We start from the raw sequence: 20,679 nt of genomic DNA, 5'->3' as shown, positions 1-20,679 counted from the left end.
GAACATTTAACTTAACATAAATCAGATGCACTAAATCTTGACATTGTAATATTTGACTCCTCGGTCACACAAACATTCTGCAAATCTATAAAGACTGTGTGATGACCCGTTCAACTGACCTCACAGATCATCGTTTCCAAAACATTCATTTTCCTCAGATGAAGTCATTCATTTGATTATTCAGATATCTGATTATGTTGAAAAATAAAATTCTCTCTCCAGTTTTCAAGCAGTCAGTTTTACTCTGGGTATGGAGTTCATTTGGTGAAGTGCTGTGTTGTTTTTCTACCTTTTGGGACGGTGGCCCAGAAGTTCAAATTTAGTTAGAAAAGACCGATAGATTTTCCTTGAAGGTTTAGGGAGATTTTCGCCAAACCTGAATGTTTCCTGTGAAATCACTACTTGGTGGAAGATTTTTGCCACAACCAGTGTAGGAAATTTCTGTTGTTTCAGTGTTACTGTCAATCTCTTGATTCACTTCAATTTAACTGAATTCAAACTCAAAAATCCATTATTGATGTCAGTAAAGTCTCTATGGACAGTTAGTTTCATGTTTTAATCAGATATGGAGAAATGATTCTCAGGACTCTTGTGGCCCCAAATTAATATGATTTGAACTTTTTTTTTCCTTCTGAACAATACATTCATACCTAAGCCTTTGTAATATCTCTGTCTGTACACTGTTTCTCTGAAAGATGAAATTGGGTAAAGGTGCGTTCACACCAACTCCATCTAGTTCTCTTTAATCGAACCTTGGTCCAGTTTATCTGGGAAGGTGTGAATCGAACTCTGGTTACTTACAGACCTCCATCTGGGTTCAGTTGAAGTGAACTCTGGTGAGGTCTGAATGTATATGTGAATGTCAAGGGGACTGGAGACCGCTCCAAAAGCAGGAAGCGGACTACAGAGCAGGGCATTCTGGGTACATGCAACTAAAGCAAATGCTCAAGTGTTGTGCCAGCAGGAGAAATGGTTCATAGTCTTTTACCAAAGACCAAAAAGAGAAATCCTACAACCAATATAATCTGATGGAACTCTGTTTTAGTTTACATTTCATAAAGATGGAAGTTGCGTTCAGTGTCTTCTTCAGAGGTTTTAATGTCGTTTCTTTCAGTAGCTATTGCAGCGCCCCCATAGGTCAGGGAGTGAACAAGTGCTCAGCAGAAAAACATTTTTGTTTAACAGCCTTGTATTTCTGATACAAATACATAGTATACAAACACATAGTATTTGTATTAAAATTGTTTAACACAAAGACCAAGGAACACAGCAGACAGGTCAGGGCAAATGTGGAGAAGATTAAAACAATCTCTCCTGCTTTGAACATTTCATGGAGAACTGTTCAATCCATCATCTGAAAACCGGAAGACTGTGGCAAACCTACTAAGACATGGCTGAGGAGTATTAACCACTTCAAGAACAGAGACTTTTAACATGAATAACCTCATGGTAGTTCTGGAGGACCTGTAGACGTTCAGTGCTTGAGGGAAGGAACTCCACCTTTCTTAAAGAATGGTGTCGAGAAAGTCATTAGAGACAGGCCTTACACAGGACGACCCGAACTCCAGATGTATCCCTGTTCCAACACACCTGCATTAAATTACTCCTTACCAGGAAACTGCAGTACTTGATAAGATGCTGAGAAGGCAAGTCAGCTGTTTTTATCATGTTCTTGAAGCAGACGAACTAAGTTATCTAAAAGCTGGAAGACATAAACTACCAGGTATCAGTGTGTGCTAATGTGCCTAAATCCACTTGAAAGTGTGAGGCAGTATTTGAAAATTGTCATTCGCAGACACTTTCTGTCAAGTCTGACCGAACTTCAGACATTTTTTAAAGAAAAATGGACAAATAATGCAGCTTCTGCATGTGCAAAGCAGGTAGAGACATACCCCAACACACACACACACACACACACACACAGATGCACACAATAGAACACTGCAGCTCAGTAAAACAACTAGGGCTGAAACGATTCCTCGAATGATTCGAGTACCTCGATTACTAAAATTCCTCGAGGAAAATTTACCTGCCTCGAAGCTTCGTTAATTTATGTTTTATTAGTTAGCGCACCGTGTTCCGGCCGGGACTTCATTTGCGTTGCGCGGAGCTCTCACTTCCGCCTTTGAGTTGTTGACAAAAACTAAGTCTCAGCGGCATAAAGTCCAATCTTCAAGATTGGCCCGTGGGGATTTTATTGATTGATGATAATGCCCGACTTTTTATCGTTTTTGGGGAACCAATAAGCATCCTTAAAATGACTGGGGGGGAATGCCTGGAGTACGGCAGCATTTCTCCTCCGGGGCTGCTGGTTGAAAGCGAACGGCGGGAAGAGCGCTGAGGTGAGCGGATAGACTGAACAGGGCGGGCGGCTGAGTAGCTGATGCTTACCGTGTAAAAGTAGCTTTACCGACGAACCGCACAATACATTTCATATCCCGGTCTGAAGGAACGGGTGGCGGAGCGCATCGTACATGGCTGGTAGATGAGTTTCTGAGTGTGACCAGTGAAGGTGTCGTAAATATCCCGTATTGCTTCCCCCCGTGTTCGTCCCCCGGTCTAACGGTTCGTCAGTCCGCTGGTCTATTTCCTCCCCTCCACCCCCGCTCATTCGCCCTCTCCTCCCACTCCAGGCGGCATTTCCCGTATTTTCAAACCCAAAGCGTGACAGGTTAGGTGGCAAGGTGAGTTTAATTAATCTATTAAACTCACTGAAGATGAATACATAAACTAAAAGCTGGATTGTAGACATTTTTTATAAGCATATTTGTGAGCCTGCCTCTTTGTTATTAAATTCAATATAATTTCAGATTTTTCTATAACTTTTCTTCTGGTTAACTTAGAAAGTGAGCTATTATTGTTACAGGCTAGTTTTCCAAACTACAAAAAAGCAACTGTTAGGGATGCTCAAATATGAAAAATTGGACTGATATTGATATCTGATAGTAACACCGGTATTATGCCAGATTTACCAATATTTCATTTTATTATTATTTTTTTTATCCGATTACTCGATTAATCGTAAGAATAATCGATAGATTACTCGATTACCAAAATATTCGTTTACAACAGCCCTAAAAACAACCCATCACTTTCCCTCATTAACTGAAACTGACTGGAAGTAACATGCAGGTGAATATTCTAAACCAGAGCAGTGACCTGCATCAGCCTCGCTATCCTATTGTAGTTCTTCTTCTACTGTTTATAGTTATTGGTCAAGTAGTCTCTGTGACTGAATAACCAGCTTAAATGCACATAATGGCTGGATACTAAGCCAATAACAATATATATCGCTATTAATATCAATAGGTAATACGTGTTATGTTATGCAATATTCAGTATGTAGAATATTCACTGAACTCTGATACAGAACCGCACAGCATTCTGGGAGATGTAGGCAGAGGAAAGGCTTGACTAATCCACTCTCTCTTTGGTTACCTAGCAACAAGCTATTGACTAACATGTGGAGCAGCAGATCCATGTTTCGTCTCGTAACTTCTTAGAAATAAAAAAGAGAAAGTTGTGGCTAAAATAGGAAAGGGCATGCCACTAGTTTGGCTGTATTTCCACTATTTAAAATAAAAAAAACTAATCAATAATTATCAATATCAATAATTATCGATACAGATTGATATGAAATGCTTATATCGTGATAAGTTTTTCAGCCGTATCAGCAAGCCCTAATGCAACGGTGACACAGGAGGTCAAAGGGGAACAGAGGCTCCATCCTTCACTGGTCTGATGAAAGAAGCTTTAGTCTCAACTTTCCAGCCAGCAGATCTAGTAACAATCTGTTTGACCAGGACAATACTGATGTAGTTTTTAGGTCATGAAAATGTAAAAAACTGGTGTGTTGCAACCACGTTTGAGCAGAAATGACATTGGCCTGTTCGTCAGTGAGCCCCAGGAAGCGTTAGGTGACAGGAACTTACCCTCACACTGCTTCCCGTCTCCAGTGTAGCCCGGCTTGCAGATGCAGTTGTAAGAGTTGGGCGTGTTCTGGCAGAGGGCGTCGATGTGGCAGTCATCTGAACCTTCTGCACACTCGTCTGCATCTGCACAAGCAGCAAACATCAATACCTCATTAGAGCCGAGTCACTGAGAATTCAGTGAGCTCACAGTGTTTCACTATGACTAATGGCACTCCGCTCCGACGGGCCGGATCGGCATCTGCACCTAAATGAGAAGCTCCAAAGGACATATCGTGATACTAACTTGCAGAAGATTTTACCTGATGGCTTACAGGACAGCACCCCGCTGGTACTGCAGCTGTGGCTCACCTTAGTTATGGATTAAAGTGTGAAAAAAATTTTTCAGGTTTGTAAACCAGGCAGTCATAGACAAAAAATTAGAATATATGTTCCAACCTTTAACCAGGAGTTAAACATTGTTTCATTAAGCCCACATTTCTGTTTTTCAAAATAGTTTTTTTTTTTCAATTGATTTATCAAATGTAATATTAAATAAATATTACATCATTTCATCATTATTTGGTTAGTTATTGTTAATATCATTGTTACTTAATATCATTTACATGTTTTTATGAGCTGTAACTGGAAGAATCACCATAATTATCAGATATAAAGGATTCCACACATCCACCTGGATGTTATTAATCTATATAATGTGGTTCAGTAATTGATAAAGTTCCTAAATTGTTATTATTTTTTAATATTATAATGTATTGAACAGGTCTGTATATTAGTCTGTTTGCTTCTCAGGACTCCGACAGTCTTTAGGTTTCCTCTGCCGCTAAATTCTCAAGTAAAGAAAATAAAAAATGAATATATTTATATATTTTGACCCTCTAATTCTGTTGATGCGTTGAATCAGCGATGATGAGTTTCCTTCTATTTTTCAAAGAAACACTGAAACCGTTTTTCATTTCAGCTTATTCATCATGGAACCTGACTCTGAGAATTTCAGACAATATTGCTGAAACTTAAATGAATGAATGAATGAGTGAATGAATGAATGAATGAATGAATGAATGAATGAATGAATGAATAAATGAATGAATGAATGAATAACTGAATTTGGAGGCAAGTCAAAATAAAAATTATTTTATTCAGGAATAATTTTGAAGATGTTTTTTTTTAAACTACTTCCAAACTGTTTTTAGGAGTGAAGGTGTCCAGTCAGCCATTATTCTTGTTGCGTGTCCTCACAGCTCTGAACCCAGTGATTCCCAGCACACATTGTCTGACCATAGCTCTACGTATCTTGACATGAAGGTCATGAAAAGCCTCCGCTCTGCCTGAAGCATCGTGGAGTGCTGCCAGCCCGGTGAGGGCGCCACGAGTTTCCACTATGGCTAAAGGTCAGTGTGGCCCTCTTCTTTCAAATTCTCTGCTGACCTGTACATGTTGGTGTTTTTGGTACAGTTGGAGTCAGATCTACTGCCAACATCATAATAATCTCCCCACTGATGTTTTTTTTGTCATGTCAGGGAACTCTTGTGTTTTGTGATATTTCATAAATGGCAAAGTGCATTAACACCAGAAGATCTCTCAAACACCCTACAGAGACCAGGAAGAGGCATGATTTTTATTAACGTGACCTGGTCAGAACTAAACTGCTCATTTAAGCAGTAAGGCAGTCATAAGTAAGTGTATGCTAAATTCCACATGCAAAATACATGAAGAGCTTCTCGACTGATTATTATTTTAAAACTTTCAGTTTCTCTTTAAAAACAAACTGTAACAATTCACTGAATGATTCAAGAACCTCATATTCATTGAGGAAAATGATCTGGAATTGAGATTTCAATAAATAATGTCACTATTTAACAAACTGTGTTCCGGTCAGATGATTATTTGTGTTGCGCAATGCTCTCACTTCTACCAATCAGCTGTTGATAAACACTAAGTGCTATTAGCAGTTATGGACAGAACGACACGCCGCAAAGAATGACACACAAAGTGTCTGAACTGTGAGATCACTTTAAATTTGAAAAACATTTTTAAATCAAATAGGAAAGACAACGCAGCTCAGGGATGTACTGCAAAACGGAATATTGGAGTTTCACAATAAGATGTCCTGAAACACTTCAGCAGGAAACATGAACTACAGACATCCAACCTGTTCATGACTGACAACAGGTAACGCTTTTTTTTCCCTTTTCCATAAGACTCTAACTTTTATCTGTGATTTTATCTGTGTGCATAATCTGGCTAACATCACATGTAGGCTACTGATGATGAAAAAAGAAATGTTGTGAAAAGAAAATAGGTAATAAATATCTATTTTATGAAAAAGCTATTGATGCTTCAAACTTGGAATTGAAAGTGAAGTGTAATATAAAAGGCACCAATATAAGTTTGAGCTGTTTCATTTTTAAAAAGGTTTTTGTGAAATGTTTGATTTCTTATCTGTTTTTTGGGGGAAAAAATCACCCTTCAAACGTGGGATGAAAAGTGATCTGAATAGGACTGAATTGTAAGTAGGGCTGCAACTAATAATTATTTTTGTAACAAATTATTCAGATAAAACATTTGGCACATTCTGCAGATATTTCATTTAATCACTTAAACTTTTTTTATATGTAATATTAGAAACATATTAACCAACAACTCAATTCCTTTTTGCCTAAAATGCAATAATTTCACATTCCTCTAGTAAATTTGAACCCAGTGAAGCTAAAACACTTGAGGAGTTTTGCGTAAAACATTTTTACAGATAAATGTGTTTTTATCCGAAATGCTAAATGTATATATTTTTTGTACAGTTTTGGCCTGAATATGTTGTTTTTTCAGCAAATATCCTTTTTTGGAATCTATATAGTACAGTTAATGATCAATCTATCAAATTGTTTCAAGACTATTTCAATAATCGATTCATCAAGATTAATCAAATTAATCGTTTCAGCCTGAATTTTTAGCAATCATTTTTTTCTTATTAAATAAACGAACTGAATCGATTTTACTAGCACTTTCTCTTACTGCAGAAACGCTCCGTTTTTTATTTGGTTAACTGATTAATCGGTAGAATAAAGGATAGATTACTTGCTTACTGAAATATTCATTTATAACAGCCCTCAAACAGACTAATTGTCAGATTCAGCACTCACTAAAAAAACTCAAACTAACATCAGTGGCAAAATAGAAATTCCATTTTCCTCAGGTTGTGAAATAAAAGCAGCACAAGAGCCTGCTGAGCATTTCACAACTTCGTGGGGAAAAAAAAGATTGCAGCACTTAAAAATGTTTAACACCAAGTCAGCTGGGTCTTCCAGCCTCAATGTGAACTGATTTGCAACTTTGACTGATTCTTATTCTGTCTTCCCTCCCATGAGTGTTCACTAAGGCCCAGACTATTCTGCATGAGGATCGCTCACAAGCCAAGATCTGGCAGCTGAGGACACGGCAGACAGGCGGCTTAGGGATCCTCAATTGATCAGGTTATTGATAGAGGAGCTGGTCTCATCTGGTCTTAAGTCTAGCGATGGAAGGACGCTTCATTACAAACGCAAATCACATATAGAGGTTTTGGTTCGTGCTAACCAGTGAGTCAGTCTGTAAACCTTTCCCCCAAACGTCTGACCCTTACAAGTATATAATAATAATAGAAAAACAATAAGTGAGTGAGAAAAGGGAAGTGTGAAATGGAAGAACCAAGTAGCAACAAGTCTCCTGTGTGTTCAGGGGTTGGGGACATCCAGCCCCCCCCCCTGTCAGCCTGCTGTGGTGGCAGATTGTCTCCATAATGACTCTCCACCCAGAACAATGTGCTGCTCCTGCTGCAGGGTCGATACTGGGCCCCTGCTGCCTGCTTCTCCTGGGACTTATGACAGCACCAGTTCCAACCCACTGCTTCCTACCACTTCCAAAGCCAACATTTACACACACATATACACACACACACACAAGCACACACACGCCCACGCGCACATACACACATATCAATTATTATTGACACTGGCTTGACTCCGTTTCACTTTTTGTAACCCAGTTTGTGTCTAACCCTAAACATGTACATAACACTTACCTTAAAAGCAGTTTAAATCACACTTTAGCCATACCCTGGTAAAAAACTAACTTGTTCTATGCTGCTTGTGTTGTCGCCCTCCGTCTCCGTGCTGCCGCCAGCTCACCACCAGGGGGCCCCCTCAGTCCCCCTCCTGACGCTCCACCTTGCGGGGGTGGCCTGCACACACCTGCAGATCATCTGATCAGTTCCGGGACTATAAGAGGAGCCTCCAGCCGACACGTCTACGCCAGAGTGTTGACCCTTGTGGTAATCAAGAGCCATCCGAAAGTCTAGAATTATTATATGTGCCAGTTCTAACCTCTCGTCTCCTCGCCTCAGGTTCGATCGAGCCCTGGACCCTGACAGATCCGGACCCAGTCGAACCCGCTGAAAGGGATCTGGATCTCCTTACCCTGAAGGACCCCGCACCGCGACCCGCACCGAGTCGCTCTCCTCTCCCTCACTTTCCCTGAGCAGGAGCTCATTGGACCCCGAACCCAGCCCCGGCGTTCCCGACCTGTCTGCAGTTCCAAGCCTTTTCCGCTCACATCACCTTTTTCCGTCGCTGAATAAAATCCTTAAAGCTTCAGTTTTCTCCTGAGTGTCTGCTGCATGTGGGTACGGAATATTCCTAAAATCATGACAGAACACTCTGGCCAAACGAACCTAGCAGATGCACTCAGGGAGACCCTTGAAGAGCAGCATTCCCTGATCCAGTCCCACGAAGCAGTTCTTAGATCTCTGAGTAAACAGCAGAACGTCACTAATCAGCGCCTTGAGTATTTAGGCTCCCTACTCCAGAAGCAGCAGTCTGAAGAGGCATCCCAAGCGGTTGATGGTCCGCCTCCTCAGCCGACTCCTCAGCCCAGCCAGAGCACCGATTACAGGGCGCCCACTCCAGATAAATTTTCCGGGGAGGCCGGGGGGAGTGGTGGATTTCTACTTCAGTGTTCGCTGGTTTTCCATCGCTCAACACATTCCTTCCCCAACGACGACGCCAAGATATCTTTTGTTCTTGGCCTCCTCACAGGAAAGGCGCTCAGATGGGCAGAGGCAAGGTTTACGGATCCCACGAAGTTTGACTGCTCTTTCTTAGAATTCGTGGAGGAGTTTAAATTGGTGTTTGGGGACACTACGGACCAAACAAGCATTTCCCGTCGTTTATGGTCCCTTAAACAGGGGCAAAGGACTGTGGCGGAGTTCTCAATTGAGTTCCGCACTTTAGCAGCAGCTTCAGATTGGAACGGTTGCGCCCTTAAGAGCGCATTCTTCCACGCGCTTAACGAGTCAATAAAGGACGAGCTGGCTCCTTTAGACGAGCCCAAGACATTAAATGAACTAATAACCCTCGCCACCCGTCTGGATAATCGCATCAGAGAACGTAGAAGTCAGAGACATGAAAGGCTGCCAGTTAGATTCCCTGGTCTAACTATGCAGAGGGCACCTCAACCCGCGCAGCCCGGGAATTTGACTCCAGACTCGGAGCCGGAACCAATGCAGATCGGCCGTACGCGCTTAACCCCGGAGGAACGACAGCGGCGTAGGGAATTAAATCAGTGCATGTATTGCGGCAAGCCGGGCCATTATATTGTCTCTTGTCCGGTGCGCCCAAACACAAAGGTCCGTCAGTCAGAGTGGGGAAACTGATGGACCAAAGCCGCTTGGTTTCCTCTCCCCGTTTTTTACTCCCTGCTGTCCTGCAACTCTGTAACCAGTCGCTCTCTCTCTCCGCGCTCATAGATTCAGGCTGCGAGCAAAACCTCATCGATCAATCCCTAGTTGAACAGTTCAACATTGAAACGGTACGGCTTCCCGTACCTTTTAGTGTAACCGCATTAAATGGGAGGTCCCTGCCTAATATCACCCACAAGACTAAGCCGCTTCAGTTAGTTGTTTCTGGGAATCATCACGAGACTATTTCCTTTTTTGTTTTTCCCACTGCTCAGTCACCCGTGGTTCTAGGACTTACCTGGCTGCAACAGCACAATCCCCATGTTGACTGGGCTAACAGCCGCCTCGAATCATGGTCCGCTAATTGTCTTTCCTCATGTCTTCAATCCGCAGTTCCGCCAAGTTCCCCGCCGGCTAATTGTGAGGAGGTGGATCCCGCCGACATCGCCCGGGTTCCGGAGGAATACCATGACCTAAGACAAGTGTTTAGTAAGGATAAAGCGCTCTCTTTACCCCCACATCGTCCATACGATTGCGCTATTGACCTCCTACCGGGCGCACCTCTTCCCTCCAGCCGCCTCTTTAACATTTCTCTCCCCGAGCGCCAGGCCATGGAGAAATACCTAAGAGAATCTCTGGCAGCCGGCATCATCAGGCGTTCTTCGTCCCCTCTGGGGGCGGGGTTTTTTTTCGTCAGTAAGAAGGATGGGTCCCTCCGACCTTGCATTGATTATAGGGGGCTCAACCATATCACCATTAAAAATAAGTACCCGCTTCCCCTCATTTCATCAGCTTTTGAACCTGTGCGGGAAGCAACTATTTTCTCCAAGTTAGATCTTCGCAACGCATATCACCTTGTCCGCATTCGCCATGGTGACGAATGGAAGACTGCCTTTAAGACGCCAATTGGACAGTTTGAATATTTAGTTATGCCATTCGGACTCTCTAACGCCGCAGCAGTTTTTCAGGCGTTGATTAATGATGTCCTGCGCGACTTTCTGAACATCTTCGTTTTCGTGTACTTGGATGACATATTGATCTACTCCCGCAATCCCTCCGATCATTACACACATGTCCGCCTCGTTCTCCAGCGACTCCTCGAGAACCGCCTTTTTGTCAAGGCCGAAAAGTGCGAGTTTCATAAGGCGTCGATCAGTTTCCTAGGCTACATTCTAGAGGCTGGGCGGGTTCGACCGGACCCGGAGAGAATTAAGGCCGTCGTTGATTGGCCCACACCAGACTCACGAAAGCAGCTTCAGAGGTTTCTGGGCTTTGCAAACTTCTACAGGCGCTTTATAAGGAACTATAGTCAGACTGCTGCTCCCCTTACAGCTCTTACTTCCACTAAGGTCGCCTTCACCTGGACGGAGGGTGCGGACCAAGCCTTCAACGAGCTTAAGAGGAGATTCACTCAGGCTCCCATTTTGATTCAGCCAGACTCCCACAAACAATTCATTCTGGAGGTTGACGCCTCGGACACTGGGGCTGGAGCAGTTCTCTCACAGCACGCCACCCCTGACGACAAGCTGCACCCCTGCGCCTTTTTTTCCCGCAGACTTACTCCCACAGAGAGGAATTATGACGTGGGAGATAGAGAACTCCTGGCGATTAAGCTCGCCCTCGAGGAGTGGCGCCACTGGTTGGAGGGTTCCGAACACCCGGTCTTGGTTTGGACGGATCATAGAAACCTTTCCTACTTGCAGACTGCAAGACGCCTTAACACTCGCCAGTCCCGCTGGTCTCTGTTCTTCTCCCGTTTTAACCTTTCTATCACTTACCGCCCAGGATCTAAGAATGTCAAGCCTGACGCGCTGTCCCGTCAGCACTCTCCAGAGGACCCCAAGAAGGGACCCTCTACCATCCTTCCGCCTAGTTGCACCGTGGGTGCGCTCACCTGGGGAATCAGAGACCTGGTGAAGCAAGCTCAACAGGACGAGCCCGGCCCAGGAAACGGACCCCCGGACAAGATGTATGCTCCTTCTAAGGTACGGCCACGTTTGATCCATTGGTTTCACACCTCCAGGTTCGCTGCCCACCCTGGAGTCAGCAGGACGATAGCGCTCGTCTCAAATCGTTTCTGGTGGCCCTCCATGCACAAAGACATAAGAGAATACGTTCTCGCCTGTCAAACCTGTGCCCGGAACAAACCTTCTCATCGCCCGCCTGCAGGTCTCCTCCAGCCGCTGAGTATACCGAAGCGCCCCTGGTCTCATGTTGCTATTGATTTTGTAACGGGGCTTCCTCAATCTCAAGGTATGACCACTATACTCACCATTGTCGACCGCTTTTCTAAGGCTTGCCATCTCGTTCCCCTCAGAAAGCTCCCATCAGCCTTCCAGACTGCGCAGCTGCTCGTTAAACATGTTTTTCGCCTGCATGGCATACCCATGGAAATCCTGTCCGACCGGGGCCCGCAGTTCACCTCACAGGTATGGAAGCAGTTTTGTCACGCCCTAGACGCCAAGGTGTCGCTCACTTCAGGTTACCACCCCCAGTCCAATGGACAGGTGGAACGTCTCAACCAGGAGCTCGAATCGGCCCTCCGGTGTATTTCCTCCTCTAATGCTTCTGATTGGAGTAGATTCCTACCCTGGGTGGAGTATGCTCATAACTCACAGGTCTCCACGGCAACGGGTCGTTCTCCCTTCGAGGTTTCGCTGGGTTACCAACCTCCCCTCTTCCCAGAAGATGAGAGGGCCATCTCAGTCGGTTCGGTGCTTCAGCACATCAGACGCAGTAAGCGCATCTGGTCCTCTACTGTCGCCGCCCTTCAACGCACCGCTAACCTCAATCGCCACTCCGCCAATCGGAGACGCACGCCCGCGCCGCAGTATCTACCTGGGCAGAAGGTATGGCTCTCGTCCCGTGACATCCCGTTAAGATCTGTTCCTAGGAAGCTGGCCCCCGCTTCATCGGTCCGTACGTCATCGAATCTGTCATTAGCCCCTCAGCAGTTCGCCTCCGTCTCCCTCCCAACCTCCGAATCCACCCCACGTTCCACGTCTCCCAGGTCAAACCTGTAGTTACCAGCACTTTGTGCCCTTCCGCCGAACCCCCTCCGCCCACCCTGGACCACCGGGGGGACCCGGTTTATGCCGTTGACAGTATCGTAGACGCCCGTCGCCGGGGACGGGGGTGGCAGTATTTAGTGGACTGGGTGGGTTACGGTCCTGAATACCGTCAGTGGGTTCCCCGTTCATTTATCTGCGACCCCTCCCTCATCGCTACTTACCATTCATCCCGGCCATCGACCTCGTCTGGACCGCCAGGAGGCGGCCGTTAAGGGGGGGGGTGATGTTGTCGCCCTCCGTCTCCGTGCTGCCGCCAGCTCACCACCAGGGGGCCCCCTCAGTCCCCCTCCTGACGCTCCACCTTGCGGGGGTGGCCTGCACACACCTGCAGATCATCTGATCAGTTCCGGGACTATAAGAGGAGCCTCCAGCCGACACGTCTACGCCAGAGTGTTGACCCTTGTGGTAATCAAGAGCCATCCGAAAGTCTAGAATTATTATATGTGCCAGTTCTAACCTCTCGTCTCCTCGCCTCAGGTTCGATCGAGCCCTGGACCCTGACAGATCCGGACCCAGTCGAACCCGCTGAAAGGGATCTGGATCTCCTTACCCTGAAGGACCCCGCACCGCGACCCGCACCGAGTCGCTCTCCTCTCCCTCACTTTCCCTGAGCAGGAGCTCATTGGACCCCGAACCCAGCCCCGGCGTTCCCGACCTGTCTGCAGTTCCAAGCCTTTTCCGCTCACATCACCTTTTTCCGTCGCTGAATAAAATCCTTAAAGCTTCAGTTTTCTCCTGAGTGTCTGCTGCATGTGGGTACGGAATATTCCTAAAATCATGACAGCTTGCTTCACCCAGAGGGTCTGGACTCTCAGTTTTTGAGCAACAATTACTTCCTGGAGGCACTAGTTCTGTTGAAGTTTTAATTTTAGTCTAATTTTAGTCAATCTCTAACATTTGGCCGTGACGTATTTCACACACCAGTTTGACTCTACACAGTTTACCACAAGTTGCTTCCGCTGTAAACAACCGAACTCCACTACAAAAGAGACAAGGGTCAAGCCAAACCAGGCGACTGTTGATGTTAATTCAATATTTGGTACTGTGACCAACTCAGACTGAATGACTTCCTTCACTTCCTCAACTGCCATCGCTAAAACTACAGACGGACTACAATTCTGAAGCAGAGCAGAAAATCAACGTCATCGTTCATAATGTCTCCTTCTGTTTGCTGATTGGCCCGCTGGAAAAAAAATCCACTGGAGAAATCAAGCTCAATCGGAGAAATCCCAGACAACGTGCTGAAGGGAGATGAGGATCAAGTGGAAGTGCATCAGAAGGCACTGGGACGTAAACCCAGAACCTTCCTGCTGTTAGTTAACAGAGAAATGTGTTCATGCTTTGATTGGTTAGAACTCATGAACTTCCCACTTGAATCGTTTCTGCTGATTGTGACTGGAATCACATTTTAGGCCAACTGTAATTGCAAACACATCAGCAGTAAAGTGTTAAAGTGACTCTTTCTTTCCCAGTTCTACCTGATCTATAGTGAAAAGCTTCACATCTAGATTTCACTTCCCCTCAGCAAAAACATCAAAGAAACAAATCTGCTGCCACAATTAATTTACAATTTCTTTAAAAAAATTGACATAAAGTGACAAGTACAAAACATGCTATGAAATAGTCCTTTTTTTTTGTTTTTTTGCTTTTATTATAAACCATGTTCCCCCTCCCCTTTTTTTCCATGACCAAGTTAATTACAAAAACATATTTCATGTCACCATGGATTTTTAGTGGTGTTGAGATAAGAGCCACATCTTATATGACAGAAAGCTAGCTCTGCACAGGATGAAACATGGTGATGGGACATTTATGCTATGGGGAAGCTGGCCAAAGCTCACAGGCTGATTTATTTTTAAAATAATTGTATTAATTTATTTATTTACTTATTTATTTTACTTTTTACGTGTTAAACAATAAACCAAAGATGGAATATTTTCATGAAAGAAACAAGGCAACTTGATTTTTGTAGAAAGAATTATTTTTAATTCATGCAGGATCTAATATGTAAAAAGGGCCCCACACTTATTAAAATACATTTCTGTTCTTAATTTGTCATTCTTAAGTAATTCTGAGGGCCTCAAATGGCCTCCAGCTACTTGAGGCTTCTCATTTAGATCAACGCATTTTGCAATTAGGTTAAGAAAATAACAAACAACAAACAACCAAAAAAGAAAAAAAGAAAAAAAAGAAAAAAGACATTTAGGGTCATATCTGCTGGGTGCTTATTAAATCCAATCCTGCCCAGGGCCCCACAGAGGCTTGGCCCGGCTCTGGACGTGGTAATATAGAAAAACAGGAATGAAAGCAGAGCAGCGCTTAACCCAGGGATCAAGCTGCGGTTTCCGATTGGAGCTGGCCCTGCAGGGGCGCAGCAAACAACTTCAGAAAAGTCGGAGAATCAGAGCTGAAATTTGATCAAAACGCGAGCATTTAGTCGCCCTTTTTATGTCACATGGCCAAATTATTTACAAAATATGTTCCATGTCACCGCTCAGTTTTACTGGTGGCGAACGTTTCTGCATCCATCCTGACTGAACCTTACAGCCAAAACAGAATGTCAACATGATATTCAAGCACGTAATAACGGAAAGTTTCACCAGATCTATCTGGACTTTGGGATTGTTTTTCTTTTCTTTTTTTTTTTTTCTTGTTGTTTGGTGTTTTTTTTTTTTTTTTTTTTTTAGAAGTTTATCCTGTTGGAATATGTCTCGCAGTCTGACACTCATATTCCCATCATTTCCTCCTTTAAAGGAAAGAGAAAAAAGAAACCGGTAAAAGGGAAGAAGCCGCCGAAAAGCAGAAAGTCTTAGGGGGGATCCGAGACGGAGTGATACGGGAGAGGAGAAAGGGGAGCTTCTTACCTGCGAGTCCGACATTCCCCATCACCCTGCAAGTATTTATGAGGAGGATAAACAAACAAACGTCCCGGGAAAAACAAGCGCTCCGCATGCTGACAGGCGATGTGAGGATCCAGCGGGGCTTTTGACGGGTTTCAGACCTGGACTGGCCGCTGGTGTGTGTGCGACTGTGGAAGTTTGCACGTGCATGCGTGTGTGTGGATGTGGTGTGAATGCGTGTGCAAGCGCGCGCGCGTGAATGTGTGTGTGTCTGTGATAGAGGAGGAGGACCGTTTTTTTTCCGTTTTCTTTTTTTTTTTTTTTAAAGTGGACTGGCAGCATATGGGGGTGGGAGCGAGGTGGGGATGGGGTCGGAGGGGAGAGAGAGAGAGAGAGAGAGAGAGAGAGAGAGAGAGAGAGAGAATGAAGCTCTTTGATTGGTTTGTTCGTGCCGGTAGGAGAGAGAGGATGGAGCGCAGAGTCATGACAGGGAGGTGGGGGATGTAAAAAAAATGGATATAATAAAGTCAAATCTAAAACATGTATAAGTAAAATTATTAATTATTATTATGAATTATTATGATTATTATTACTTGTACAATCACCTTTCGCTACAAATGCAACTGCAAGTCTTTCAGAGTGACACTGTAACTTTTTCCCCATCAACCCAGAAAACAGCACCCACCCCGTGAAACGGTGGTAGCAGCATTATGCTGCGTACACAACAAAAATCTCTAAGTGTATCAATTAATTGAGTTCAAGTTTGATAGTTTTTAACATTTCTGATTTTGAGCTAAAAATGATCAAATGTGGCCAATTGAAAAAAATAACAAAAGGTAAAGTTGCCTTAAAGGACCCCACTTTTCAAATAATCAACAAGCTGTAGTGTGTCATGATTTTAGGAATATTCCGTACCCACATGCAGCAGACACTCAGGAGAAAACTGAAGCTTTAAGGATTTTATTCAGCGACGGAAAAAGGTGATGTGAGCGGAAAAGGCTTGGAACTGCAGACAGGTCGGGAACGCCGGGGCTGGGTTCGGGGTCCAATGAGCTCCTGCTCAGGGAAAGTGAGGGAGAGGAGAGCGACTCGGTGCGGGTCGCGGTGCGGGGTCCTTCAGGGTAAGGAGATCCAGATCCCTTTCAGCGGGTTCGACTGGGTCCGGATCTGTCAGGGTCCAGGGCTCGATCGAACCTGAGGCGAGGAGACGAGAGGTTAGAACTGGCACATATAATAATTCTAGACTTTCGGATGGCTCTTGATTACCACAAGGGTCAACACTCTGGCGTAGACGTGTCGGCTGGAGGCTCCTCTTATAGTCCCGGAACTGATCAGATGATCTGCAGGTGTGTGCAGGCCACCCCCGCAAGGTGGAGCGTCAGGAGGGGGACTGAGGGGGCCCCCTGGTGGTGAGCTGGCGGCAGCACGGAGACGGAGGGCGACAACATCACCCCCCCCCTTAACGGCCGCCTCCTGGCGGTCCAGACGAGGTCGATGGCCGGGATGAATGGTAAGTAGCGATGAGGGAGGGGTCGCAGATAAATGAACGGGGAACCCACTGACGGTATTCAGGACCGTAACCCACCCAGTCCACTAAATACTGCCACCCCCGTCCCCGGCGACGGGCGTCTACGATACTGTCAACGGCATAAACCGGGTCCCCCCGGTGGTCCAGGGTGGGCGGAGGGGGTTCGGCGGAAGGGCACAAAGTGCTGGTAACTACAGGTTTGACCTGGGAGACGTGGAACGTGGGGTGGATTCGGAGGTTGGGAGGGAGACGGAGGCGAACTGCTGAGGGGCTAATGACAGATTCGATGACGTACGGACCGATGAAGCGGGGGGCCAGCTTCCTAGGAACAGATCTTAACGGGATGTCACGGGACGAGAGCCATACCTTCTGCCCAGGTAGATACTGCGGCGCGGGCGTGCGTCTCCGATTGGCGGAGTGGCGATTGAGGTTAGCGGTGCGTTGAAGGGCGGCGACAGTAGAGGACCAGATGCGCTTACTGCGTCTGATGTGCTGAAGCACCGAACCGACTGAGATGGCCCTCTCATCTTCTGGGAAGAGGGGAGGTTGGTAACCCAGCGAAACCTCGAAGGGAGAACGACCCGTTGCCGTGGAGACCTGTGAGTTATGAGCATACTCCACCCAGGGTAGGAATCTACTCCAATCAGAAGCATTAGAGGAGGAAATACACCGGAGGGCCGATTCGAGCTCCTGGTTGAGACGTTCCACCTGTCCATTGGACTGGGGGTGGTAACCTGAAGTGAGCGACACCTTGGCGTCTAGGGCGTGACAAAACTGCTTCCATACCTGTGAGGTGAACTGCGGGCCCCGGTCGGACAGGATTTCCATGGGTATGCCATGCAGGCGAAAAACATGTTTAACGAGCAGCTGCGCAGTCTGGAAGGCTGATGGGAGCTTTCTGAGGGGAACGAGATGGCAAGCCTTAGAAAAGCGGTCGACAATGGTGAGTATAGTGGTCATACCTTGAGATTGAGGAAGCCCCGTTACAAAATCAATAGCAACATGAGACCAGGGGCGCTTCGGTATACTCAGCGGCTGGAGGAGACCTGCAGGCGGGCGATGAGAAGGTTTGTTCCGGGCACAGGTTTGACAGGCGAGAACGTATTCTCTTATGTCTTTGTGCATGGAGGGCCACCAGAAACGATTTGAGACGAGCGCTATCGTCCTGCTGACTCCAGGGTGGGCAGCGAACCTGGAGGTGTGAAACCAATGGATCAAACGTGGCCGTACCTTAGAAGGAGCATACATCTTGTCCGGGGGTCCGTTTCCTGGGCCGGGCTCGTCCTGTTGAGCTTGCTTCACCAGGTCTCTGATTCCCCAGGTGAGCGCACCCACGGTGCAACTAGGCGGAAGGATGGTAGAGGGTCCCTTCTTGGGGTCCTCTGGAGAGTGCTGACGGGACAGCGCGTCAGGCTTGACATTCTTAGATCCTGGGCGGTAAGTGATAGAAAGGTTAAAACGGGAGAAGAACAGAGACCAGCGGGACTGGCGAGTGTTAAGGCGTCTTGCAGTCTGCAAGTAGGAAAGGTTTCTATGATCCGTCCAAACCAAGACCGGGTGTTCGGAACCCTCCAACCAGTGGCGCCACTCCTCGAGGGCGAGCTTAATCGCCAGGAGTTCTCTATCTCCCACGTCATAATTCCTCTCTGTGGGAGTAAGTCTGCGGGAAAAAAAGGCGCAGGGGTGCAGCTTGTCGTCAGGGGTGGCGTGCTGTGAGAGAACTGCTCCAGCCCCAGTGTCCGAGGCGTCAACCTCCAGAATGAATTGTTTGTGGGAGTCTGGCTGAATCAAAATGGGAGCCTGAGTGAATCTCCTCTTAAGCTCGTTGAAGGCTTGGTCCGCACCCTCCGTCCAGGTGAAGGCGACCTTAGTGGAAGTAAGAGCTGTAAGGGGAGCAGCAGTCTGACTATAGTTCCTTATAAAGCGCCTGTAGAAGTTTGCAAAGCCCAGAAACCTCTGAAGCTGCTTTCGTGAGTCTGGTGTGGGCCAATCAACGACGGCCTTAATTCTCTCCGGGTCCGGTCGAACCCGCCCAGCCTCTAGAATGTAGCCTAGGAAACTGATCGACGCCTTATGAAACTCGCACTTTTCGGCCTTGACAAAAAGGCGGTTCTCGAGGAGTCGCTGGAGAACGAGGCGGACATGTGTGTAATGATCGGAGGGATTGCGGGAGTAGATCAATATGTCATCCAAGTACACGAAAACGAAGATGTTCAGAAAGTCGCGCAGGACATCATTAATCAACGCCTGAAAAACTGCTGCGGCGTTAGAGAGTCCGAATGGCATAACTAAATATTCAAACTGTCCAATTGGCGTCTTAAAGGCAGTCTTCCATTCGTCACCATGGCGAATGCGGACAAGGTGATATGCGTTGCGAAGATCTAACTTGGAGAAAATAGTTGCTTCCCGCACAGGTTCAAAAGCTGATGAAATGAGGGGAAGCGGGTACTTATTTTTAATGGTGATATGGTTGAGCCCCCTATAATCAATGCAAGGTCGGAGGGACCCATCCTTCTTACTGACGAAAAAAAACCCCGCCCCCAGAGGGGACGAAGAACGCCTGATGATGCCGGCTGCCAGAGATTCTCTTAGGTATTTCTCCATGGCCTGGCGCTCGGGGAGAGAAATGTTAAAGAGGCGGCTGGAGGGAAGAGGTGCGCCCGGTAGGAGGTCAATAGCGCAATCGTATGGACGATGTGGGGGTAAAGAGAGCGCTTTATCCTTACTAAACACTTGTCTTAGGTCATGGTATTCCTCCGGAACCCGGGCGATGTCGGCGGGATCCACCTCCTCACAATTAGCCGGCGGGGAACTTGGCGGAACTGCGGATTGAAGACATGAGGAAAGACAATTAGCGGACCATGATTCGAGGCGGCTGTTAGCCCAGTCAACATGGGGATTGTGCTGTTGCAGCCAGGTAAGTCCTAGAACCACGGGTGACTGAGCAGTGGGAAAAACAAAAAAGGAAATAGTCTCGTGATGATTCCCAGAAACAACTAACTGAAGCGGCTTAGTCTTGTGGGTGATATTAGGCAGGGACCTCCCATTTAATGCGGTTACACTAAAAGGTACGGGAAGCCGTACCGTTTCAATGTTGAACTGTTCAACTAGGGATTGATCGATGAGGTTTTGCTCGCAGCCTGAATCTATGAGCGCGGAGAGAGAGAGCGACTGGTTACAGAGTTGCAGGACAGCAGGGAGTAAAAAACGGGGAGAGGAAACCAAGCGGCTTTGGTCCATCAGTTTCCCCACTCTGACTGACGGACCTTTGTGTTTGGGCGCACCGGACAAGAGACAATATAATGGCCCGGCTTGCCGCAATACATGCACTGATTTAATTCCCTACGCCGCTGTCGTTCCTCCGGGGTTAAGCGCGTACGGCCGATCTGCATTGGTTCCGGCTCCGAGTCTGGAGTCAAATTCCCGGGCTGCGCGGGTTGAGGTGCCCTCTGCATAGTTAGACCAGGGAATCTAACTGGCAGCCTTTCATGTCTCTGACTTCTACGTTCTCTGATGCGATTATCCAGACGGGTGGCGAGGGTTATTAGTTCATTTAATGTCTTGGGCTCGTCTAAAGGAGCCAGCTCGTCCTTTATTGACT

General features: G+C 46.3%; 1 protein-coding gene across 1 annotated transcript in view; it reads right to left on the bottom strand.

Moving 5' to 3' along the window:
- scube1 (signal peptide, CUB domain, EGF-like 1) overlaps positions 1-16,383 on the bottom strand; it is a 103,349-nt gene extending 86,966 nt beyond the window's left edge. The window contains exons 1-2 of the mRNA XM_015001662.2: positions 15,575-16,383; positions 3,933-4,055 (exon numbers count right to left, since the gene is read on the bottom strand). Coding sequence (XP_014857148.1) covers positions 3,933-4,055; positions 15,575-15,662 — 211 coding nt within the window. The 5' untranslated portion in view covers positions 15,663-16,383. The remainder of the gene's footprint in view (positions 1-3,932; positions 4,056-15,574) is intronic.
- Between the last annotated feature and the right edge of the window lie 4,296 nt (positions 16,384-20,679).

The sequence above is a fragment of the Poecilia mexicana genome, unplaced genomic scaffold, assembly GCF_051168715.1.
Source record: "Poecilia mexicana isolate PSO_F unplaced genomic scaffold, ASM5116871v1 scaffold_23, whole genome shotgun sequence".
Taxonomy (NCBI): domain Eukaryota; kingdom Metazoa; phylum Chordata; class Actinopteri; order Cyprinodontiformes; family Poeciliidae; genus Poecilia; species Poecilia mexicana.
This window is presented reverse-complemented; position numbering and strand designations above follow the sequence as displayed.